The following is a 26,271-nucleotide window of genomic DNA, read 5'->3' on the forward strand; positions in this document are numbered from 1 at the left end:
CTGGATTACCTGATGAGTATCCCCCAGACCCCGCTTGGCTATGTGTCCTTCGGCACTGCCACGCTCAGCTTTATGCTTTGACTACTCTCCTAAGAGCCAGTAGGACCACTGCTGCTAGGAGCTACGGGCACTTTCTCAACCAGCCTGCTCATGGCCCTCCCCATTAATGCCTCCTCACTGCTTTCTCTGCCCCACCCTGACCAAGCGTTCTGCGGGTTGAGATGGAAAAATCCACTTCAGAGCAGATAGATTTTCACCTCAGTTTCAGGGGAATAATTCGTCCACATAACATGAGGTAAAAATTAAAACAAAGCAGGGCGTAGGTTCAGGCAGAATAGCACCCTTGGGCTTAAGAGTGACTTTGACCTATTCCTCCCAGACTAGAGAAGTTATCTGGCTGCCAGAGAGTTCTTAGAGGAATCACTTTGTTAAACGATATCACTGGCAAGGTGGTATTAACCCTAAGACAGGTTTATCTGAACACTGAAGGCAAACCTGACTGTGCAGGCAGGGCCAGCCCACGTGGAAGCCCAGGGCAGCGATCATGGGATCTTCCACTCTTTTTATTTTCTTATTCTTGCCACAACCTGTCATGAGACCAAGAAAACTTGTTTTGAAAATGCTTGACAGCCAAAACAACCTGTTCTCAACCCTGGATGAGAGGGCTTGTCCTCTCTGACCACTTACGTACTGTTAGAGGGTTGACTAGCTGCTGACTGGAAAAAATGAATTTACTGTTTTCTTCTCATATTGTTCACAGACAAGTGCCAGTGGCTTTCCAGTTCCTGTTTCCCTTTTTTCCCCAGCCTTTTCTTCACCAGAGACATTTTAGGATTGTGCCTGAGTCTAATTGATGAATGAACACTAGCAACATATCCTTACGAGGCTGTAACTGATGGTTCTATCTCTGCAGCTGAACTTGATATGTAGGTTGTCTTTCCAATCCCATTTGGTTTTGACCTGTAGATTTAATCTGTAGATAGATGTTTAACCCATGATTTTCCACCTGCTTTTTGGTCCTCTCTGGTGAAGTTGGACATGGTAGTCAATCTCCAGTTATCCAAGTGGCCATTTGGCCTCTGCGTTGGTGGCTAGGCCAGCAGTAGTATCTCTCTTCCTCCCATCAAGCCTTGCAAATCAGGTCTTGGTCTTGGGTGGACATCCAAATTGCCCTGTGACTGTAAAGGAGTGACTTCGTCTGTTCTCCTCTGTATAGGGAAGGGTTGGATTAGGTATGGGATAGGCAAACAACAGCCTGAGGGCAAAGCTGCCAGCTGCCTGCTTTCATAAATAAAGTTTTATTGGAACACAGCCACACACATTCATTTATCTGTCATCTATGGCTGTTATCACTACAAGGCCAGAGCTGAATTTTTGTTAATAGAATACAGGTATGGCCTGCGAAGCTGCAAATATTGATTATCTGGTTCTTTACAGAAAGAGTTTGCTGATCCCTGAACTAGATGATCTCTAGGGCTTTCAGATCCAGCATTCTATGGCTCATGAACTTGCAGCAATTCTTGTATAGAAAGAGCTCCTGGAATAGGAGCTAACTGGAAAGGGCCTCTTTCCATCCTGTAGTAGTTAGCAAAACAAAGCATGCTTTGAGATTGTTGAACTTTACAAAGGGCAGGGCTTATTTTGCTGTATTTTTACAGAGTTTATTTTGCTGTGTGTCTGTATTTGTTTATTGATCTGATGGCTCTGGTATGTATGGTGTCCACCAGTTTTGGAGAAAAGATATCCCAGCTGTGAAGGTCTGACTGTATTCAGTGGCATGGTTCGAGGTGGGACACCCATTTGTACCCACCTGGAAGAGAATGCTGATTCGTAGCCAAATGCTGTCCTGGAGAACCTGTAGGGATGCCCAAACTCCACCCCTCTCCTGGACTATCTGTGTTTGCCTTTGTTTCTGAGTCTAAGCAATGGGATGGAAAAGATTAACTACAAGTGTGGGGTAGCGCAGTAGGATGTGGTCAGCAGAACCAGAATGGGTTCTGAAAATGCCTTTAAAAGTGCAAATTAGGACGGATTTAATCTTCACTTTCTTCCCCCAAAGCCCATCCAGACAAGGTTCTAATTTACAGAATTTGCATCCCAGTAAAGTTCCCCATACCCATGTCAGTGCACCAGATGTGTGATAGGGAACCCAAAACACAGAACTGAGTGGTCTTCTGGGGGTCACCTTGGCCAATAATAACCTTTTTGCAAACTAAGAAAAGGCTCCCCCTTTGGGTTGTGCAGAGTTAGCTTTAGGTAAAGTAGAAGCTGTCCCTTTGTCTGGGCCTCTGTCCCTGGGGGAGCACACAGCTTAGCATGCAGAGCACAGGCTCGATTTCTGCCCTCACTTGCTCTCTTGACCTGATGCCTTTGTGTGGGGCACAGCCCCCTTGCCCCTTGTACCTGGCATGTTAGAAGTCTATGGGCCCTCTAACCCCATAGACTCTCAGGGGCCTCGCTGGCCAACAACAGGTGAGCTCTGCTTGGCCTTGGTCTTTGAGGACACAGCAGACCAGGCTAGCCACCAGCATGCTGCTTCATCCCTGACCCCTTCAGCAGCATTGCAAGGCAAATGTGACTGGAGTCAAAGCTGGAGGATCAGTGCCCCATGCTGAGAGCAGAGAGTCAGTCCTCTGGCTGCAGATGCTGTATGCCCTGCTCTAGACCAGGTGCTCACTCGGGGGGTCTGAGCCCTGGCTCAGCTTCAGCTCAGCTCAAGGAGTGCACATGATTTTCCATATGGTTAAACCTCAAAGGCAATACACTCGCAGCACAGAGAAATGTGCTCAGAGGTCCAGAATAGACAGGCTCCCGGTGGGGGGCTGACCTCACTCCTGAGGCACTGGGTTCCCCGCTGCGCAGTGTGCAGTGACGGCATCCTGCAGGGACACCCGCCCTCGGCAGGGAGTGTTGTCAGAGCGGCTTGGAGAAGGCTGTGATGAACTCCGTGGGCGCTGCAGCATTGTGGTCAGATCCGATTTCCACCACTCAGTTCATGCTGGAAATTGTATTTGGGCCAGCCGTGTGGGCAAACTTTGAAAGATTTCTGTCCTACCCTTTTAATTCTGCATCTATCAGCGGTTCCCAGCAGCTCAGAGGCTAGAGGAGTGGGAAAAAAAGAGACAGCGAGCTGACAGCAGCCCAGGACCCAATATCTGCTTCCTATCCCCTTTCTTGGTTTTAAAAGCCTACTGGGTCTCTGTTTTGATCCCCTGAAATGTACAGAGCCCCATGCTAAGGGACAGTTGGACTCCTGCACCCATAGCACTTCTTTGTGATGGGAAGGCAAAGGACGGTACGTGCACTGTCACACACGCTGAAGGGCAGTGGTAGCCCAGTGAAGTCAACCTGGAAACATCTGTGCACATCAGGACAAGACCGGGGCCCAGGGCCTGAGAGAAAAAACCTGCCTGCCCACAAATGTCTCCAATTTCAGAAACTTAACTACTCCACATCGCCAGGCCGTTGGTGATGTCCTCACATCTGGCTGCAGCCTGCTGTGGCCAGGCATAGGTTGGCAGCATCACTCAATGGGGTCCCTTCTAGGAGAACATGAGGGTTCCCAGAGTCAGGCCCTTCCTGCTCAGCCTGAGCCCTCAGTGGCTGCAGAAGGCAGGAAGACCCTCCAGGGCTGGCAGCTGTCTTCAGAGCACGAGCTTGCAGCTTCCAAGTCCCATTCTGCCTTTATCATGTGCCTGGCCTTGTGCAGGTTACTCGTCTCCAAGCCTGCTTATTCACATAGATATGGGGAGTAGAGTAATGGGATCTGTCTCATACACATATTGTTGCTTGGATTAAGATGAGATTATGTTGAAAGCACATTATAAGCTATAAAATAGCAAGTATCAAGTTAGTTAACTCATTTATTCAACAAATGTTGCATACATACCTATTAGTGCCAGACACTAGGTGGACAGTGGCCCCAGAAGGTCCAGGCCCTTGTCAATAAGAGCTATTCAATAACTGCCTGTTGAGTTAAAGTGAAACAGAAGGTCCTGAGTGTGTGTCCGTAGCTGTATGATAGCAGTGGAGGGTGAGCAGAAAGGAAACTAAGGCTTGATTCTTACCACGTGCCTGTTGCCTCATGACAACCACTGTGGGATCACTGGAGAGAAACAGAGACTCGGGCTTTTCCAGATACTCAGCTAGTAAGTAATAGATCCACATGTGAACTCAGTTTTCTCTTATTCCAAAATCCAGGTTCTTCCCACCGATTCAGATAGGGAATGATTGCCAGGTGTTCTTACCGCAGAATGACACCAAAAGGTTCCACGTCTAACCCATACTTCTTTTCCCAAGCATCCCCCAGATCTGTGACCCAAGCCAAATCCAGATCAAAAATGATCACCCCTGATTCTAGGCCAGAAAATAGGAATCATGTGAAATCGAAACAGAATGAAATGGAATCACCACTAGCCAAACCTCTTGTTCATATGGCGCAGGTTTTAGGAAAACAGCAGCCTTTAATGCATGCTCGAAATTCCTTCCATGGTAAGCCACTGTGAGAAAAATCTCACCCAAACAATGTGCTCTTGGCAGAGGGAGGGTCAGTGTCTTTTCAGGCAAAAAGCAAACCAGCAGGGACCAAGAAATTGCTCTAGGGAGTGTTGGTTTCCCCAGAAGATCTAGCTTTTTAAAAATAAACTTAGCAAAGGATTTCATTTGCCCCTCTGCCCCCACCCTTGCTTGGAGAGGAGGAGGAGGATTGTGAAGTTCCTTGTCCTGGGTCAGTTCCCAGTTCGGCATTGATGCATCCGTTTCTCAAGGTTAGCACCAAATATTTATTCTGATAAAGTAGGGTTTAAAAAAATAAATAAATAAGCCAATCAATTATTGTCTGGCTTGGTCTCCAAAACCCAGTCCCTGCAATTGACAGTAGTTAGGTGAAATTAACAGTAATAGATCCTGGCCTGGTGCGGCGGCTCACACCTATAATCCCAGCACTTTGGGAGGCCATGGCGGGTGCATCACCTGAGGTCAGGAGTTTGAGACCAGCCTGGTCAACGTGGTGAAACCCTGTCTCTACTAAAAATACAAAAAATTAGCTGGGCGTGGTGGCACTTGCCTGTAATCCCAGCTACTGGGGAGGCTGAGGTAGGAGAATTGCTTGAACCCAGGAGTTGGAGGTTACAGTGAGCTGAGATTGCACCACCTCAAAAAAAAAAAAAAAAAAAAGATCCTTAGGAAGGAAGGCTGTTCATTCATTCAGTCAGTCAACAGAAACTTAGGGTACTTCTGTGTCACTGAGGTGCAGCCCAGTGAAATGAACTCAGAAGCCTCCAGTGTTTATACCACCGAGAGTGGGGGCAGAGTAGTCTGAAGAGCTGCATTGAAAGCTAGGCACTCCCCAGTCATGGAGCTGCCAGCCACCTCTACCTCTCCGTTCACAAGTCTCCCTGAACTTCTGAACTTTGGTGAGGTATGAGCCACCAAGCGCCGCCCAAGGGTGACCACAGAAGTAGACAACTTGTGCACCGGAAACATCAACCAGCAGCCCCAGATAGTTTATGTAGGATTGCTTCATTCCAGACAGGAGAACTGGGATCCATGGGCAGAGGTTCCGAGGGGACAGATTCCAGATCAGGAGCGAGAAGAACACTGTAACTCTCAGAATTGCCTTTAGGCAGCGAGCTCTCTATCACAAAAGGTGTTCTGGATCACCTTCCAGAAGTGCTACTGGGGCAAGCCCTGCCTTGGACAAGATCCTAAGGTCTCGTCCAACACCAAGTTCTCTGATTAGCACCAAATGCATGGCTCAACAGTTGGTGCTATGGAGCTTCAGAGGCAGCACCAGCGGCCATGGGTTCTGATTGGGAGCTGCAGACCCCGATGCTTAGGCCAGGCCTTGAGGGTCGCTAGGTGCCAGGTAGGTGGGAGACCCCCAGCATGTTGCAGGCCCAGGAAAGCACCCTTCACCTACAAAGTGAAGGGGCTCCTGCTTATCAGCTGCCAGACTCGCCAAGGGGAATTAATTATTGTTTGTGATACAATTTAAGATCCCCCAATGAAAGGCCTTGTATAAATGTAAATTATCATTATTGTCATTAAAGGGGCTAGACGTCTGGCCTGCTGGATAATGCCCCCACATATCTCTGAGCAGAAAAGAAAGCCAACCCAACACAGGAAGTTTGCCCCTGCTCTTCCGAAGCAATAGCAGTAAGAAGGGCAGGCTAAGGAGGGCTCTGCTCATGGCTGTGAAAGTGAGTAGCTCCCCTCTCTCATCCAGGGTTAGCATGCAGCTCTCTCTGCTCTGGAAGTCATGTGACTGCGTGTCCCCTGAGGGCCAGGGCGCTGCCCAGATGCAGTCCTGTACCCCTACAGGAACCAGCCCATTACTAGCACAGGAGTGATCCACGTGTGAATGTTTGGTTGTCTGCTGATTTGAAGGGTGGAAGGAACCTGACCAGGACGGATACTGGCCAGCATTTGTGGGGTCCTAAGTCAGATCTGGAGACAAAAGGGAGATAGCTAGACGGTCCAGACATGTGCAGCACCTCTGATGATGCTTACTAAGGCGCCTGAGGGAACCCCCCAGCAAAGTGCAGGGAGAGGTCATTTGTTAAATTACTGCTTCCACTTAAGAAACTGTTTCTGGCTAAAGTGGTTGGATTGATACCAAAGCAGTAATAATAATGATGGATAATAGTATATTAGACCGAGCAGTGACCTCAGAAACCATCCCTTCACTTTGCAGGTGAGGCATCTCTGGGGTACAGAGAGGTGAAGTGGCTTCTCCAAAGTGGCGTAGCGGAGAAAAGCAGAGCTGGAATCACAGCTTAAGCTCCCCATGCCAAGTCCGCAGTCTGAATATGTGGGATGATACCTGCCCTGTGACAGCGCTTCACAGAGGTATTACTCCTCAACAACCCTACGGAGTTTAAGATGGCCTTTATGTTACAGGAACCTTCTGGGTTTCCTTTGCTCTTCTGGGGTTCGTTATTTAGAGAACGTTTATGGTGCCTCACATGTCACCTGGGGGACTGCATGCACCCTGTTTCTTGCACTTCTTTTCCTTCGCCCAGACACTCAGAGTAGCCTTCGTTCTTCATTAGCGTGCCCTAGCACTTCCAGGACCCACATGGGCCTGTAAGAGGGAGATCGAGTTCATCCCTTTTGTCTCTTGTTATCACAGTCATAATTCTGCTGCAAAGCTACGCCATGCAGGTCCCAAGATGAGAGCTAGCTTCAGCAGTCAACCCGCCAGACACACGGAGCTACCAGAGGGAGGGCATTTAGGGGGTTTTGTAAAACAAATGTAGGTGCGATGGGGGTTGGCAGTAAGAAGCCCTCGAAATTCATTACTTGGGCTGTTGGCAGCTCTAGGAAAAGTTTAATGGAGGAGACCAAAATACAGCCACAATGAGGTTTGAGACGGGGGAGAGCATGAAATCAAAAAATTTTAGAAATTATTTATCTTACCCCCTTATTGCATAGGAGAAAACAGAGCAGTGATTTGCCATTATACAGCAAAGCCAGGGGCAGAACCCAAGGCTCCCAACTCAGTGGACAGTGCACTTGCTGCTGGAAATCATGGTGGCATGGAAAGAATGCCACCATGGTGCCCTTTGGAGTCAGGCAGCTCTGGATTCATAACTAGCATTGCCACATATTAGCTGTGTGGTCTTAGAAAAGTTACTTTGGGCCAGACATGGTAGCTCACACCTATAATTTCAGAACTTTGGGAGGCTGAGGCAGGAGGATCATTTGAGCTCAGGAGTTTGAGACCAGTCTGGGCAAGATGGTGAGACCCCATCTCTACAAAAAAAGATTTTTAATTAGCTGGGCATGGTGGCACACTCCTGTAGTCCTAGCTACTCAGGAGGCTGAGGCAGGAGGATCACCTGAGCCCTGGAGGTTGAGGCTGCAATGAGCCAAGATCACGCTACCACACTCTAGCCTATGTGACAGAGAGAGACCCTGTCTCAAAAAAGAAAAGAAAAGAAAACTTACTTTGCATCTCTGAGCATAGATTTCTTTTTGTCAAATATAGAATCATCTGGCTGATGCTAGGCCTGTCGGAAGGAGTAAATATAAAATAATACAGATGAAAACAATTAGCATGATATCTGGCGAATAGTAGGCACCTCCCTTTCCTTATACTTTTCTGTCTGAAGCCCTGAGAGCCAGGTGTCTGGGTTGTGATTTCAGCTGTCAGGGAGATGAGGGTGAAGAGAAGAAGGTCCCTGGCCATCTTGGTGCCCCTCCTCCATATGTTCAAACACCCAGTCAGGGAGGTGAATGCCCCAGAGTGCTGGGTAACCAAAAGCTGTCCCCAAAAGCCAGCATGCAGGGGCCAAAGCACCTGTGGAAGCCATGAGTTCTGACCTCTGGATGCTGAGATCTGGTGGAAGAAACCAAACTTGCAACCAAGCAAACAACACTTCAGAGCCCTAGAGAGACTCTGGGGAGGTGAAGGTTATTTTAGGCCGCAAAAAGCTGATCTCTAAGTGTTCCTGAGGCCCTCCTTTGGGGATCTGTCACTTTCCTGTGGAGGCTGATGCCTGGCAGTGCTGCGCACAAACCTCAGAGTACTGCCCCTGCTGGGGTGTGACTTGGGGCCTGGACCCACATTCCAGGGTCAGCTCTGCTGGGTCCCTGGCCACTTCCTCTTTGAGGGCCACCCTTTGGTTTTTCCCCTTTCGTTGACTAAGAAGTGAAGGGTAATCTGTGACCTTGGTGGTGACTCACCACCATCAGACAGGTGGCCCACTTCTCCCAGCAGGTAAGCTACATGAGTAGCCCTCCTCCTGGCCAGGACTGTGGCGAGATCCCTGCACGCCACCCTGGGCAGCCACATGCCCATTAGCACATCATGGTCTGTGCCGAGCGCCTGCTCTTGCAGCCCTGGGCGGAGGGAGCAGAGGACTCACCATCTGGGCACACCAGGCAGGTACAGATGGGGAAACAAGATAAACCCAGGGCTGGGGCTCTGTTCTGGGTTCCCAGACCCCAAGCAGCAGCACATTCCTTAGCCCCCGCCACCCACCCACTACCTGGCCTCATTCCCAGCCCCAGCCCCAGCCCAGCCAGGTGCACCCATCCTCCCAGCCTTGCTCAGAGCCACACAGCCATTCCTGCCTCTCATCCAATAGGTTATGATGGGCATGGCAGCCTGAGAGGAAGGGGATGGAGAGGACTTGCCCGCACTCCAGCTGCTAGCTCTGGGGCCTCAGATCAGCCCCCTGGGCGGGCAGGCATTCATTTAGCACCAAACTGACATTCACCTGCTGGAAGCTTCTGACAAGGTGAGAACCAGGGGCACTAAGGGTGAACCATCCCCAGATTCTGCCCTCTAGGCACTTACAGGGACGACCTGTGCTAACGTATCATTAGGATAAGCAGCGTCACAGGAACCATCCTAACTACTCCCGCCCTTAGTCTCCCCTGCCCTGTAATGATTAGACTGTTTGACCTCGGCGGTTTCCTTTTTCCTTCTATTACAAACTTCTGTCATTCTAAAGCACATCTTAAGCCAAATGCTTGCATTTGTTTGAGAACTGTTTATTGAGCTGGTATGTGTTAGGCCTTATACACCAGGCTAGGGATGCAAAGATGGATGAATATGACCAATGGGCCTTGCCCTCAGGGAGCTTCCCCCAGAGTGAGAGAATGGCTGGTATGTGTAGATGTGTGCACACATCTGTGATGAACGCCAGAGAAGGAAGCCGGTCCCATGGCCATTGGAGACTCAGGAGCACATCAGGACTACCCTGTCCCTCCATGTAGCCAGCTGGCCCTCCCTTCTTCTCCTCCTTCTCATCTGCTGCACCAGGGGATGCCAAGGGAGCAGAGATGCCTGCAGCCTGTGGGAGCAAGTCCTGGCCTTTGCAGTTACAAAAACTGGCTGCAAGCTGCTCCAGCCCCAGAGGAACAGGCCAAGCTCCAGAGGGCCTCCTTGGAGGGCCTCAGAAGGAGAGAGAACTGCTCAGTAATTTTGATCACTTTGGTAAGTATTTAAAATACCCTGTGATTTAGCAGGAACCAGAATTCAACCCAATACTTTGATGTCTAGAAATGGATCTCAGTCGGTTGCTGTTGAAGTCCTCCTAAAACGGTATTTGATTTAATTCAACACATACTGAGACCACAGTCAGCCTTCTCACAGGCAAGGAGGCCGAGCTGTATAAATTGTAGTCTAGACACCAATCTAAACATCTCAAACGCAAGGCAGACATAACCCAGCCCGAGGTTGGAGGCCCAGCATGCTGTGGAATTGAGCAGAGGGGAGATTGATTCCAGCTGAGGGCAAGGGCCTCTGCCTGAAGCTGTGAGCATGTGATACTGTGTTCCCACTGCGATATCAAGCCTTTGCATCTCAAGTTTGTTAATTTCCTCGTTTTGCAAGTTTAGACCCCCTGAAAACAAATGAGGCATGCTCAGGGGTGCATTTAGCAAGACTGACTGTGTACGTGAACCAGTTACAGGCACTTGTTTGTTCCTAAAGCCCATACCCGAGAGCCAGGCTGCCATCGCCCGGGGCGTCGTTACAAAAATGCTCCCATCGTGCCAGTCACTCACTCACCAAGGCACCCTGAGTTGGATGGCAGTTGTCACAGGGGCCTTTGGAGGGTTTGGGGTGAAGGGCATTGAAACAGAAGCAAGTCTCTGTACCCATCCTGTTGTGAGGATGACCCTTTGACACGAGGCCCTTTGACATGAGGCGAGTAACCCCAAGTGAGGCAGAATTTACAGTGGCGGTTCAGGACAATGAGGACAAGGCAAGACCACGAGGCATGATTAGCAGGACTTGTCTTACACTATTTACAGGACTGCTTTGATTTTCAGACCACAATCGGTTTTCATATGACTGATTAAAAACATGTGCCAGTTGAAGTCACAGCTGCAGAAGAAAACTGGAAAAAGCAATGAGCCTTAGATGTTGGAACTTGCCTCTATTTGCAAAAATGACCTCTGACTTGATTTATGCCCTTGATTTCCTGACAGTGAGGGCTGTGTCCCTGAACCACTTCTCCCACCACACCCCACCCCACCACCACATTGGCCTGACTCTAGCAAACATCATAAGGCTCATCTTACAATTACCCAAAGAAAAGCATTTTTGAATTCCAGAATTCAAGCCCTGTTTTGGAAGAAGGCAACTGTTAGGCTCTAGCAAAAAAAAAAAAAAAAAAAAAATCCAAGTAAAGGAGGCTAACAGCAGCAAGTCCACAGGGTTTTGTCCACACGGTCGGGCTCCAGTGGCACTGGGGTTGGAGTGACATTGGCAGGTATCTTAACTAAACTTCTGTTTTCGCGACTGCTGCCACACCCAGTAGTTTTGTAAGCACCACCTTTCAAAGCTGAACTGCCTTAGATGCTCTCTCCCTGTCGCCAGAGTCCCCAGCCTCTTTGGGTCGTATATTCTGTTTTTGTTTTCATTTATTTAAAGCTATATTGATTCCGTTTGTCAGATGTCTGTTATATGGATTTTTATTCTTTTCAAAAGATCTATTGAATCAATAAAGCACTATAATTCCAGTAGGAAAAAAGCCCTTTTGATGAGACTTCGTTGAACAAAGGTTCCTACTGGCCTCAACCCCAAGGGAGCCCTGATGGCTCGCGGTCTTAACTTTCTTCAGTCTCCCGAGATCCCCTTCTCTAGAGAACCCAACCACGAAGTCATTTTCCAGGCATTAGCCCTGATAACTTATTATGAGCTCCCAGCTACCTGAAGCAGAGGGCAGAGGGCAGAGAGGTGGCCGAGAGGAACAGGCGTTCCTGTCCTCCCCAAAACTGTCTATGGCACCTTCTGCTCAGGGCTCTGAAGTGTTCACTAACCCTGCCCCATTTGTATAAAACTATTCAGATAAAAAATCTCCAATAATAACCCAACTACTCCCACCACCTTTACAGCATTCCCACCCATGTGTCGGCCCTGGGCTTGGTACTTGATACACATTTCCGTTCTCCTTACAACTTCCTTGAAAAGAGGTGCTAGTCAATAAAAAATGATAAAGGGGCTATCACCACTGACCCCACAGAAATACAAACAACCACCAGAGAATACTATAAATACCTCTATGCAAATAAGCTGGAAAATCTAGTTGAAATGGATAAATTCCTGGACACATAAACCCTTTCAAAACTGAACCAAGAAGAAGTTAAATCCCTGAATAGACCAATAACAAGTTCTGAAATTGAGGCAGTAATAAATAGCCTACCAACCAAAAAAAGCCCAGGACCAGATGGATTTAGAGCTGAATTCTACCAGAGGTACAAAGAGGAGCTGGTACCGTTTCTTCTGAAACTACTCCAAACAATCGAAAAGGAGGGACTCCTCCATAACTCATTGTATGAGGCCAACATCATCCTGATACCAAAACCTGGCAGAGACACAACAAAAAAAAGAAAATTCCAGGCCAGTATCCCCTGATGAACATCGATGCAGAAATCCCAATAAAATACTGGCAAACTGAATCCAGCAGCACATCAAAAAGTTTATCCACCACAATCAGGTCAGCTTTATCCCAGGGATGCAAGGCTGTTCAACATACCCAAATCAATAAACATAATTCATCACATAAACAGAACTAAAGACAAAAACCACATGATTATCTCAATAGATGCAGAAAAGGCCTCAGATAAAATTCAGCATCCCTTCATGTTAAAAACTCTTAATAAACTAGATATTGATGGAACATACCTCAAAATAACATTATACTGAGTAGACAAAAGCTGGAAGCCTTCCCCTTGAAAACCAGCACTAGACAAGGATGTCCTCTCTTACCACTCCTATTCAACATAGTATTGGAAGTTCTAGCCGGGGCAATCAGGCAAGAGAAAGAAAAAAAGTATATTCAAATAGGAAGAGAGGAAGTCAAACGGGCCCTGTTTGCAGATGACATGATCCTGTATCTAGAAAACCCCATTGTCTCAGCCCCAAAGCTTCTTAAACTGATAAGCAACTTCAGCAAAGTCTCAGTATACAAAATCAATATGCAAAAATCACAAGCATTCTTATACACCAACAATAGACAAGCAGAGAGCCAGATCATGAATGAACTCCCATTCACAGTTACTACAAAGAGAATAAAATACCTATGAATACAGCTAGTGAGGGAAGTAAAGGGCCTCTTCAAGGAGTACTACAAAGCACTGCTCAAGGAAGTCAGAGAAGATACAAACAAATGGAGAAACATTCCATGCCCATGGATAGGAAGAATCAGTATCATGAAAATGGCCATACCGCCCAAAGCAATTTATAGATTCAATGCTTTTCCCATTAAACTACCATTGACACTCTTCACAGAATTTTGAAAAGACTGCATTAAAATTCATATGGAACTAAAAAAGAGCCCATATAGCCAAGACAGTCCTAAGCAAAAATAACAAAGTTGGAGGCATCATGCTACCCGACTTCAAACTATACCTCGATAACCAAAACAGCATGGTACTGGCACAAAAACAGACACATAAACCAATGGAACAGAATAGAGATCTCAGAAATATGAACACACATCTACAACCATCTGATTTTCGACAAACCTGACAAAAGCAAGCAATGGGGAAAGGATTCCCTATTTAATAAATGGTGCTGGGAAAACTGGCTAGCCATATATGGAAACCAGATCCCTTCCTTACACCTTATGCAAAAATTAACTCAAGATGGATTAAAGACTTAAATATAAAACTCAAAACTATAAATACCTTAGAAGAAAATCTAGGCAATACCATTCAGGAAATAGGCATGGGCAAAGATTTCATGACAAAAAACATCAAAAGCAATTGCAACAAAACCAAAAATTGACAAATGGGATCTAATTAAAGAGCTCTGCACAGCAAAATAAACTATCTTCAGAATGAACAGACAACCTACAGAATGGGAGAAAATTTTTGCAATGTATCCATCTGTCAAAGGTCTAATATCCAAATCTACAAGGAATTTAAACAAATTTATAGGAAAAAAAACTCCATTAAAAAGTGGGCAAAGGACAGGAACAGATACTTCTCAAAAGAAGACATTTATGCGGCCAAGAAACATGAAAAAAATCTCAACATCACTGATCATTAGAGAAATGCAAATCAAAACCGCAGTGAGATACCATCTCATGCCAGTCAGAATGGCAATTATTAAAAAGTGAAGAAACAACAGATGCTGGCAAGGATGTGGAGAAATAGGAAGACTTTTACACTGTTGGTGGGAATGTAAATTAGTTTGGCCATTGTGGAAGACAGTGTGGCGATTCCTCAAAGACCTAGAATCAGAATTATCGTTTGACCCAGCAATCCCATTACTGGGTATATACCCAAAGGAATATAAATCATTCTTTTATAAAGATATATACATGTATATGTTCATTGCAGCACTATTCACAATAGCAAAGACATGGAATCAATCCAGCCCATCAATAATAGACTGGATAAAGAAAATGTGGTACATATACACCATGGAATACTATGAAGCCATAAAAAGGAATGAGATCATGTCCTTTGCAGGGACATGGATGGTGCTAGAAGCCATTATTCTCAGCAAACTAGCACAGGAACAGGAAACCAAACACATGTTCTCACTTATAAGTGGGAGCTGAACAATGAGAACACATGGACACAGAGCGGAACAACACACACTGGGGCCTGTCAGTTGGTGGGGGTTGGGGGAGAGAGAGCATCCGGATAAATAGCTAATGCATGCAGGGCTTAATACCCAGGTGATGAGTTGAGAGGTGCAGCAAACCACCATGGCACACTTTCCTTACGTAACAAACCTGCACGTCCTGCACACATATCCTGGAACTTAAATTTTTGAAAAAAGAAAAGAAAAAAGAGGTGCTCGTGTCTGAATTTAGAATCAAGACACAAAAGGGTTAAGTGGCTTGCTCAAGGTCACATGGATGATATCTCAGACCATAGCTGGGTGGTCATAGATCATTAAGTAGAAATCTTCCAGTTACTGATGAGGAAACGGAGCCCCCGTTCTGGATGACCCAGTGAGCCAGGGCCCAGGCAAGAGCTGTGAGTCCTCTGCCTCCTAGTGCACTGCTCTCCACTTCCCTGACTGCCTCTCTTTACGATGCATGTTGACCTGGACAGGAGAGCTGTTTGAGGACCAGGCCAACCAACACCCTGCTCATGGCATCTGGAGCCATGTGATTCCTAAATACCCCTCTAGGAAGAGCTGCAGCCTCATCCCTGATCAAGCCCTGACCAAAACTGCATACCACACACAGGAGTACACCCAGCAGGTTTCGGGGGCAGAACACAGGCAAGGGCTGGAGGTACCTCTAGCTGCAAAGTTTGTCCTTCAATGCCACAAGGATGCCACCAGCAGCTCTAGACAGGATTGCAGAAGACACATAGTGTCCCATGACGTTGGCTGAGCATCCAGCCTTGAGATTGGCCGTCTCTGCCTGCGACTGCCCTCTCAGTGTGATCAGCATGAAGGGAGGGCCTGATCCTAGGAGCAGCGGGAAAGGCTGAACTGAGGGCCAGGACCCTAGATCGCTCACAGGTTTCCCACTTCTGCACACACACATTCTTCTGGCTGTTTCCACAGACTCAGAGCCTCTCCCCCTTGGCCCCAGCTTGGTACTCATGGTAATAGTTGACATCTACTGATCATCTCTTATGCCAGGTACCATGCCAAGCGCTTACTCAGACCATCTCATTCAGTCCTCACAAGAACCCTTTAAGGCAGGCACAATTATTGACACCTTTTAGATGAAGAAACTAAAGCCGCATTCACTCACCCTCATGATCAACGAGTAAATCATGGCCAGGCCTCATGCCCAGTCCACCTGGCCCCAGAGCCTGACCCACACAGGCTACCCTCACCTCAAAGCCCACCAGCCTTAGAACCCTGAGGGATAGCAAGGTGAGAGAGTTGAAGCCCAGAAGAGATTTACCCTGGGCCCAAGGCCCACAAAAGTAGACCCCCTGACTCCCGATTCTGTTCTCTCCACCACGCTGTGGCTGTGAGCTGAAGCCTGGGCCAGCCGTACTCCTGCTCTGAATTCAAGGAAAACCTACCCAGTCCTTAACGTTTTCTTCTCCTAATTGAGACCCCTGGGTTGGACTGAGTTGTAATTTTATGAAACCCTGAGCAGAGAGACGGAGGTCATCCGTGAAGAGGGTCTGAACTTCATTTTGTCCTAAGGCATATTGAGCTGTAATTCATCTAAAAATAAATTCCCTTCCAGTGTGCATTCAGTGAGGAGCTTGACTGGCTCAGGGTCCTCTCCTGTGGGCCCCACTTGGCCAGTTAATGGGGAGCTGAAGAGACCTCACGGTCCCCTAGAACACGCTTACACTTCTACTAAAGCTTACTACATACTTTGTCTCTGGGTCAAAGGTTTTTTCAAAGGTGACAGATACCTCATGCCATTCGCAATCTGTACTCTGGGCAGCTCTCCATTTTCTCTGATAAAAAGTGAAATAAATGAAAACAGTGTTTTTAAAAATCTATAAATGGGTGGGAGCCAGTTGTCATTTTCCCGTTCCTCCTCTTCCCCCTCCCTTGACTGACTTAATGAGGATCCAAGTGGAGAAATACTCGCTGAAAACAGCTGGTAGCATCATGCCTTTAAATAGCCCTCGCCACGCTTCCCCTTGGCAGCACGCAGTTGGCTCTGGCAGGGAAAGCCCAGGACAGAACAGGAAACTTTAGAACTTTCTGAAAAGAAAAAAGCTTGCCTTTAAAACGTGCTCCCTCTTGCCAAGGCCTTTTTGTGTAAGGAGCTTGCAATGTGTAGCCCCTTCCCCTAGAAGTTTCCGAGGAAAACTGAGCTGATGAGGCTTGCGTCGGGACCCAGCGTGACTCTGGGCCTGGGGAGGCAGGTGCAGTGCTCCCCGGACCTGACCCCTGCGCAGCGCAGGTCAGCGCCCAGGGCAGCAGCAGCTGTAGCACCGTCCGCTCATCAGGCACCTGTAGGGGCTACGGTTCAGCTCAGCTGCACCCTCTCCGCTTGATGTTCGTAGCTGTAGGTCAGGTAAGGTGACCACCTCTAACTCAGGACACATTTGGCCCTCCCTGAAAGTGTTACTGGGATGGGCCAGACTTCACAGTGCGCATCAGGCCACAGAGTCCACGGCAGCCTGTTGGTCTCAGACCCCCTGGAGAAGTGGGGCCCCAAGGCTCTCTCCAGCCACACTTTCATGTTGCGGGGGAAACAGCAGCAGGTGAAACATGTGGAAGGAGTAAGTGGCTCTCCTGTCTGAGTGGCGCCAACAGTTGACTCTCTCTTCCCACACGTTGTCCCATGTGAGTGTGGCATCTGGTGGCCTTATCAACCCCGCTCTTCGTAGGGGCACACAGCCCAGGGCCTCTCCTGCCCTGCCTGGCCTCGCCTAGCCATGTCACAGCTCCCCTTTTGCATTAAGGGTGACAGTGGCATGGTGCTGTTAATGGGTAAGGGCTTTGAGGTCCTGAGTGTCAGAGAAGGTGACAGTTTGGCTGGCCCAGGGCTGTGGTGATCACGAGTGGATGGAGGAGGGTGCTTTATCTTCCTTACTGCTGGCAAAGTTTGAAATTTGAGAATGGACTCAAGTTTTCTTCCTTAGTACCTAAATATTATACCTTTTGTCTTTCTGGGGTTGCTTTCTCTCTCACCTTTTTTTTCTTTTCTTTTCTTTTCTTTGAGACAGGCTAGAGTGTAGTGGTGCAGGTACGATCTCGGCTCACTGCAACCTCCACCTCCCGGTTTCAAGCGATTCTCCTGCCTCAGCCTCCCGAGTAGCTGGGACTACAGGCATCCACCACCACACCCGGCTAAGTTTTATATTTTTAGTAGAGACAGGGTTTTGCCATGTTGGCCAGGCTGGTCTTGAACTCCTGACCTCAGGTGATCTACTTCCCCTTGGCCTCCCAAAGTTTTGGGATTACAGGTGTGAACTACTATGCCCAGCCTCACCTGCCTTCTTAAACGCCTGTAATGGACATGCTGTAACTGCTTCTTGCAAACTGGTGGTCATGATTAGTTACGTTCACTAAAGCCACAGGCCATCACTGAGTGCTTTCTACGCTGAGCCAGGCCTGGTGGTCACTGGGAGCAGGATGTGCTCCCGCTTTCCAGGGGCTGGCAGATAAGACATCTGCATATGGGACAAGTGCCCCTGAAGAAGCATGGACAGCGTGCAGGGAGAGGACCTTCTGGTGACCAGGGAAGACTTGATGGAAGCAAGGGTATTTGTCCTGAGCATGAATAACCCCAGACTGGCAAATGGCATTTGTGAGGAACAGCAAGTAGTCATATGGAAAGAAGGGAGAGGTCGTCGATCCAGGGCTCGTATCCTGGACCGTGGCTGGCTTGGGGCGTCTGTGACATACCCAGGTTGCAGTGACGTAAGCGCTGCTGGAAATGCCCCTCTACTGCCCCTTCCCTGCTGCACAGACTGCGGCCCGCAGGACCGCCACTGGCACCCTGACATGGGGTTACCTGTGTGTCCGTCCGCTCCACACTGCACGCTCCCAGATAGTGGGTCATGGGTCACCCACCACCCCGACTCCTTGTACAGTGCCTGACACAGTGTGGGCTCAGCGGAGCACATCTGTGGTTGACCATGGCCCTGCTTCCACAGATTAGAAAGCTGGATGCTGGAAAGGCCAAATGAGCTGCCTCGGGTCCTGCCGCCCTGCTTCCACCAACTGGGGAAGCTTCTCCTAACACCCAACCTGGGGCTTTCTTTCCAATAGACCGGGCTGCATATGTATTTGGAAATAAATGGAGACCATGGATCATTTAGAAATTACTAGGGCTGGGTGTAGTGGCTCAGGCCTGTAATCCCAGCACTTTGGGAGACCAAGGCAGGAGGATCCCTTGAGGCCAGGGGTTTGAGACCAGCCTGGATAACGTAGCAAGTCCCTGTCTCTACGAAAAAATGAAAAGAACTGCTGACATGGTAGCACACGCCTGGAGTCCTGACTACTTGGGTGGCTGAGGTGGGAGGATCACTTGAGTCCAGGAGGTGGAAGTTACAATGAGCTATGGTTGGGCCACTGAACTCCAGCCTGGCTCACAGAGTGAGACGCTGTCTCTAAAAAAATATAATTAAAAAAAATTTATTAGACCCCCTTGTCTTTATGAAGTCAAAGGTCCAACTGAGTGAAAAATGCAACCTTCCTGATGCTTCAGACCACTAAGTGGCCATGTGGTGGAATGCCACACACTGTCTTGTGGCTTAGACCAAGCCCTTTTCTTTTTCCTGCAAAAAAGGCAGCAGGACCTGAGTGCTGATGTCTCCTAGGAATTGGCATCCAGGAGGGCATACGTACAGGCCCTTTGAACGTTCCTGAGAGATGGCACAGTAGTGAACTCCATGCACTCCTCGGAATAACCTGGAGGGCTTTGCCTCAGCGGAGAAGGCAGATCCAACCCAAGCTGCATGAACAATAAATAACAACTGTTCTGAGTTAGCTTGAAAGCTCCGAGTTGCACTTTTTTTCAAGTTTTTGTGCTAACCACGGTTTTTTTTTTTTCCTCCCCTTCTTTCCCACCAGGGCTTATTTCAAAACCTTTGTCCCTCAGTTCCAGGAGGCAGCGTTTGCCAATGGAAAGCTCTAGGAAACACCAGTCTTGAGAGGTGGCCAGCCAGACTGCCTGTCCACATGCGTGTCAGCACATACAGCCGCTTCCTGGAAGCCGCCTGGAATGTCTTCACGGCAGCGTTTTGCTCACACAGCAGCTTTGCACGCCCCAGGCAGCCCCAACTGCTGAAATCCAACTTGAGCTGGCTAGTGGTCCCTGAATCCTAGAGCCCTTCACTTGGGGTACTCCCTCTTTCTTGCCTCTGTTTCTTAGTTGGAGGAAATAAACTCACAAATTATGGTGCAGTAATTTTCCATGGAAAGTAAAGCATCAGAAATGCCCACGCCTTTCTTCCAAAGCCTTTGTCTCTGAGACCTCTTAACTTTTAAGATTAAATGCCCCTCGCTCTTTTTCCTCTGAAACTAGTGTCTTTCCTCTGCACGTGTATGTGTGTGTTTCATACCCCAGCGTTTCCTATTTAGGGCAGTCCTCCATGGGAGGAGTTACCTGAGTCAATCTGATCAACCTGCAGGGTTTCAGCCACTCACCCAGCCTGAAGTAAGGCTGGTGCTCAGTAACAAATGGGTTCTAGTACATCTACCCCCACCCCCTGCCATCCGTACTCCTCCAGTCCCCTGTGTGGGCACCCGGTGCCCAGGCCAGCCCCACGCAGTAGGCAGTCATTAAAGTTTGGTGGGCGCACCAGCAGCCCTGTCCTTCCTGCTCTCCCCTCTCTATACCCTCTCTCAGTAGGCTGATGGGAGAGCTCTTTGGGCCTGTGCAGCAGAGCGTGAATTACACGTGAAAGACAAAGCCCGGGTGTCATGGGTTATCACAGGAATGTGTCTGCCTTCCGGGCTTGGGGCCTGGCAGCTGTGCAGCCAGCCAGGAGCAGAGCTGGGGAAGATACCCTGAGCAGGCACCATCCTCCCTGGACTTACTGATCATCACAGCCAGAAGGACCTTTGAAGTCATCTTGTTTCTATCCTTTTACCCCCTTCAGTGTGCAGAGGAGAGAACTAAGGCTCAAGAGTTAAGGAAACATACAAATTAGAAACAGCAGATTAGGAGCAAATCTGGGAACTTGGAGCCAGGCTTCCTTGCGCCATCACACACTCCTTTAGCTGAGACACAAGGTGGCTGCAGTCAACGTGACCCATCGCCAAGTTTACAGTTTGGTTTAGCATGGTCCTGTCCTGATGGCCTTCAGCGCAGGGAAGCAGGGCCCACGCGCCACCACAGAGGTGGGAGCAGCAGGAGCCGGCCTGGCTGCTCGCCTGACACCCTCTGGCCTTCCCATTCCGAGGCGAAGCCACCGGCCCCTCCTGCAGGACACACACGCGATTTCGCAGGACCTCTCATCTGTTCCCTTCATTCCCTTTGCAGCTGTTGGAGCCCATTTTTACCAGGTAAGCCCAAAAGGGAACCAGCTCGGGTCCTTGTGAGGACCGGTGAGGAGAAGGCGTGCCTCTCCTTCCTGCTCTCTGGCACCCTCAGGAGGAATGTTCTCGGGAGGCTGGAGGAGGAGTGGAACAGATGTCCCATCTTGCCTGTCAGCTGGAGGGCTGCTCAGCTCTGGGTTTTTTCACCATGTGGGTACTGTGCCCCCTACCCTGAAATTTTGGGAATTCCCAGGATAAAGAACAACAGTGCAGTGTCCTGTGTCCATGTCGCAGCCCTGCCATCAACTGGCTATGTGGCCTTGAGTGAAGTCTCTCCCCCTCCATCATATGAATACTAGGAGGGGCTGGACTGATTGTGGACTCAGCTCATCAGATCTCCCAGGGAGCTTTTTTTGGGAACGGCTGCTCTGGTCCCCACTGCAGGCCCGTTGACTCGGAATCTCACTAGCTGGAGCTGAGCCTTCTAGATTTTGATAAAACTCCCCCAGCGATTCTACTGAGCAAGTGATCGTGACCCACTAAAGCCAGCTGACCATATTGGCATTGCTTCCGACCCTGACCTCTCAGTGCCCACAAGAAGGCACCCCTCTACTCAGGGCAGCTGTGTGCCATGCCCCATGTCCCCTCCAACCCCCCTTGAGGTTCCATGGCACGGTTACTTAAGATGGCTGGGGTCCCCCTCCCCAGATGGAGGGGTATAGATTGGGCTCTGCTGTACACAGCACCAAAAGTTGGCTGAGCCTGGTCTTGCTTCTGAGCTGCAACTGGGTCTGAAGCAAACCTGGGTCAGTCAACTCTTTCTGGTTCCAATTCTAGCAGATGGTGGTTGGCACTGTGGGGTGGGGTGAGATCCTTCGGACTGGATGTTGCCTCGGCATTTCAAATGAGCATTCAGCTGTGACAGCAGCCAGTAGTGGGCAATGTGGTCTGGGAATGTCATGCTCCTGCCCCTGCCAGCCCCTAGGGGCCCACATGCCCATATAACGAATAAGACCCTGCCCATCAGCAAAGGACGCGCAGTCTAAGTCAGAACTTTTGCCACGCACATTAGCTCCGCATACCTTTACAGTAGACCTGGATGGTGAGCAACTGAATAGGGTTGCTTTTTTTCCACAGATGAAGAAACAGAAGATCAGAGAGGTTAGGTGAGTTATCCACGATCACCAGCTGGTCAGGGCGGGAGCCAAGACCCAACCCAGGTTCCTGGCTCCCCTCCGACACCAATCCTCATGTGTGTCCACACTCTCGTGAACACACTGAAGCTCATTTTTTTCTTTCCCAGCGAAGGATGATGGGCATTATATAGGTTTGCGAGGATGGAGGTTTGTGATTATTATTATTTTTTTTTTTTTTTTGAGACGGAGTTTCGCTCTTGTTACCCAGGCTGGAGTGCAATGGCACGATCTCGGCTCACCGCAACCTCCGCCTCCTGGATTCAGGCAATTCTCCTGCCTCAGCCTCCTGAGTAGCTGGGATTACAGGCACGAGCCACCATGCCCAGCTAATTTTTTGTATTTTTAGTAGAGACGGGGTTTCACCATGTTGACCAGGATGGTCTCGATCTCTTGACCTCGTGATCCACCCGCCTCGGCCTCCCAAAGTGCTGGGATTACAGGCTTGAGCCACCGCGCTCGGCCGGTTTGTGATTATTTTTAAAAGACTTGCAGCTTCCTTGCCACAGGGGAGGATTTGGGCTGGTTTTCCTAGAGGAGACTCAGCACAAGGTGACAGTCACTGCTGAGAAACATTGTTTGCCCTCCCCCATGGCTCCCTTTGGGAGTTACTTTAAGTTTGTAATTAGTGGTAGGTGGGTAACAGCTGCCTACCTGGTACATTCCTGAGTTATGTGTCTGTGTAGAACACCTGTGTGTTAATAAGAATCACCTGTCAAAGAGCAAATAAATAATGTGGATACATCTTTGCTCGGGGCCTTCAGTCTGGAGAGCTGTCAGCCCCGCAGGCTCTCAGGCTATTGGTCCCCAGGATAGATCCACTCTGTTGTGCTATCTGGGTGTCGGCCCCTCAATACCTTCAGCTCGCCTGGGTAGGGGTCACCCGGCTGAGCTGGTACTCGGTAAATCACCACTGTATGTTTCCAGACCAGGGACTCAAACACCAGGGTTAGTAAGATTTTATCTTTACCCCTGCCCCAACAGCAACAGAAGCCAGTGGCGCCTGTACCTGAGTGAAGGTCACCTGTATATTTTTAAATACTTCTTGCCGGTTCAGCCCGTCATCAAGCATTGTACCTGCACACACAGCACAGCCCAGGACTAATTAGTAAATGGCTATAAAACACTTTGAAGATGAGAAGTACCATATGTGAGAGCACATTATTACTGCCTAGTAAATCCTGTCTCCAGCTTACTCAGTCCTTGTAATTTAAGTTGAATCTCTCTCGCTTAGCACCAATGAGGAAAAGGACTCAGATGTGTTTACCAGTAATACTTGAATATGATCAGGCATCCGTGAGGCCCCGGGATGGAGGGGCAAGGGACCCTGGTCGGCCAGTGCTCAGCTTCTCCCAGCAGCCAGGCTTCCTGGGGACCTGTCACCTACAGCCAAATGATGCTTTTTAAATTTTATTTATTTTTTAGACAGAGTCTGGCTTTGTCACCCAGGCTGGAGTGTAGTGGCATGATCTCAGCTCACTACAACCTCCGCCTCCCGGGTTCAAGCGATTCTCCTGCCTCAGCCTCCCTAGTAGCTGGGGTTACAGGTGCACGGCTGTAATCCACCACTGTAATCCGCCACACCTGGCTAATTTTGGTATTTTTAGTAGAGATGAGGTTTCACCATGCTGGCCAGGCTGCTCTTGAACTCTTGACCTTGGGTGATCCGCTCACCTTGACCTCCCAAAGTGCTGGGATTACAGGTGGGAGCCACCATGCCATGCCTCAAATGGTGCTGTATTAAAGCTCATTTTCTTCTGGAGACATGAACTAGAAAGAGTATGAGGTGAGGATGAGCGAGGCAGAGAAAGGAGGACCTTGATTTGCACGATTTCCCAATTGATAGGATGTAAATACTCCCGCCATGAGGACTTCAAGCCACCAACGTGAGATCACTGGACACAGAGTTGGGAGGAGAAGGGAGGGTCATCATGGAAGCCTCTGCTGGGTTGAGCCGGCTCCAGTGTCTGTCTTGACTTAATCTGAGTTTTGTTATCCTCATCTGTAAAATGGGAATAAATATCTGCCTCCTGGGGTTGTGGGAATTAAATAAGAAAAGTACATAAAGCCCCCTGTGCAGGGCTTGGCACACAGTAACATTTGACAAACAGTGGCTATTATTACCGCAGACCAGAAAAAGAGTTTCTCATGTTGACTCTGGCCTTTTTCTAAAAAGTCAGAATGCCCCTGTTAAAAGGTCTTGCCAATGAATGTGGCCTTTGGAAAAGTGACCCTGTCTGGATTACCAGGAAGACAAAATGATGAGTCATCTTGAATTTTAACGGATAAGAGATGCGATGTTTGTGGGGGTTCCCCACTCCCCACGCTGGTTAAACTCTCGGCAGAACTTCAGGCTCTGAGCAGAGCTGGAGAAGAAACAACCCAGTGACCTGTTTATTCGCCCCGGCCCCTGCTTTCCCACAGGCAAGGAAATCGGAGCAGCCTGGTTCACTTTTGCCTCTGACTGGGTTTCAGTTCCTGGCAGCTCCACACTCTCGGAGTCACCGCTGACCTGCCGGAGGCAGGACCGCATTTGGTTTGCCCCTTGCTCAGGCCTATAAATAAAAATAGCCCCGAGCCTGCCCCAGGTCTTGTGGACCAGCCCGTCCCACAGTTCTTAACGTGAATATTAAGAACGTTCTCTAATGGTAATAGGCCATCTAACTCTATTAATAGCATCACAGCTAATTCATCAGTGCTCTAAAAAATGAAAATACAACCTTTGCCTTTTTGGATGCACCTCCGGTGCTTTGGTGCAGGGCCAGCAGAATCCACGTGAGGGACGAAGTAGAAATAGGGCGCGGGGCGCACCCATCGTCTTGTGTGATCCTCAAAACAGCTAAATGAGATAGGTCTTACTGTCTTCATTTTATAGATAAAAACACTGAGCCTCAAAGATGTGAAATCACTTACCCAAGGACAGGAAGCTGGTGCAATTCACTTCTTCACCCGTCCTACCTTCCCTCCCTTCCCCTCCTTCTGTCCTTCCCTCCCTTCCTCTTTCTTTATTTCACAAGGAAGTGAACCAGGGCCCTCTGTTTCTTTCCACTTCTGTTATCCAGCTTCCCCAAATGAGAGCCTTATTGAGCATCTACTGTATACAAAGCCCCGTATAAGACACTCACATACTAGTTTTTGCCATTTTCCCAATGAGGAGAGAGGCTTGGAGTAGCTGGGTCTGGCCAGACCACACGAAGTGGGCATTAAACCCTGGCCGGCGGAGCCCAGGGAATTCTGCGGGGTCACCTGCAACGAACTAAAAAAAGCTTAGAAGTGGTCTTTGTATATGTGGATGGGTGTGTCTATATGGCTACATACATAGATAGAAATAACACCCTCAGGTGGCTGAGCCAGGCCAGCCCGCCCCACAGTAGGAAAAGATAAATAAATAAATAAACTTGACTTCAAAATTTGTGCCATCGTCTCTGGTCAAAGTCCAAAACACACTTGGTTGAAATAACAGCCTAATATTTGAGGAAAACAAGGTGAAAATAGTTAGTACAATTATTAAGGAAAATTACCAAGGTCTTACCAAAGGCACCAGGGTCCATGAACTAGTTCCAGGTTGAATAGGAAACAACTAACTCCAAGAAGCCTTAAGATGCGTCTTCCTTCTACAGGTTCTTCGATTGACTCGTCAGTATTCTCTGACCCCTTGTGAAGAGGAACCACACTTCACAAGCCTAAGAGGTTGTGCTTGGGGTCGTGGGTCATCATGGCCATAGAACTAGCCCCACAGGCAACCCAGGGATGGCCAGAACGAGCCTCGCTGCTCTGGGCCAGCAGCCTCTGCAACGCACTGGGATGAGCCAGCCGAATGGTGTGTGGAGGGCGTGGCACGCACTCCCGTTCCTCCAGAACAGCTACCTCCCCCTTCTTCAAAGTCCCAAGGGCCAGGTCCCTCCACACACGTCTCCTCGTTCCGGAGATCCTCTTCGAAATGTACCCTTTGTGTGAGCCTAAGGAGCCACACAAGAAAATCAGTGATCTCACTTTTGCTTCTAAATGGAATTCTGCAGCTCCTGGCGACCTTTGGCTGTCTGGGCAGGTGCCAGTAGAGCACTAGGTAGAAGGGTACTGGGTACCATCTGGAAATAGGGTGGTGGGTGGGTGTTAAAAGTGACAGCTGCCCTCTCCCTTCTCAAGCACCGTGCGCGACAGTCCAGGCTCTGTTCCAGGTGGTTCCCACATGGTGCCTTCCCCATCCTCTGACCCTTCAGAGAACTCGGAGAGCCC

The 26,271-nt window shown here is 48.9% G+C and overlaps 1 protein-coding gene across 5 annotated transcripts in view; it reads left to right on the plus strand.

Moving 5' to 3' along the window:
- BABAM2 (BRISC and BRCA1 A complex member 2) overlaps positions 1–19,882 on the plus strand; it is a 450,161-nt gene extending 430,279 nt beyond the window's left edge. For 2 of the 5 annotated variants that reach the window (XM_074395641.1, XM_003941529.4), the window contains exons 12-13: positions 9,773–9,946; positions 19,433–19,882. In XM_074395641.1, coding sequence (XP_074251742.1) covers positions 9,773–9,932 — 160 coding nt within the window. In that variant the 3' untranslated portion in view covers positions 9,933–9,946; positions 19,433–19,882. The remainder of the gene's footprint in view (positions 1–9,772; positions 9,947–19,432) is intronic. The other 3 variants (XM_074395643.1, XM_074395644.1, XM_003941528.4) reach the window with 2 other exon arrangements.
- The last annotated feature ends 6,389 nt before the right edge of the window (positions 19,883–26,271 follow it).

This window comes from Saimiri boliviensis, chromosome 1, assembly GCF_048565385.1.
Source record: "Saimiri boliviensis isolate mSaiBol1 chromosome 1, mSaiBol1.pri, whole genome shotgun sequence".
In the NCBI taxonomy this organism is placed as follows: domain Eukaryota; kingdom Metazoa; phylum Chordata; class Mammalia; order Primates; family Cebidae; genus Saimiri; species Saimiri boliviensis.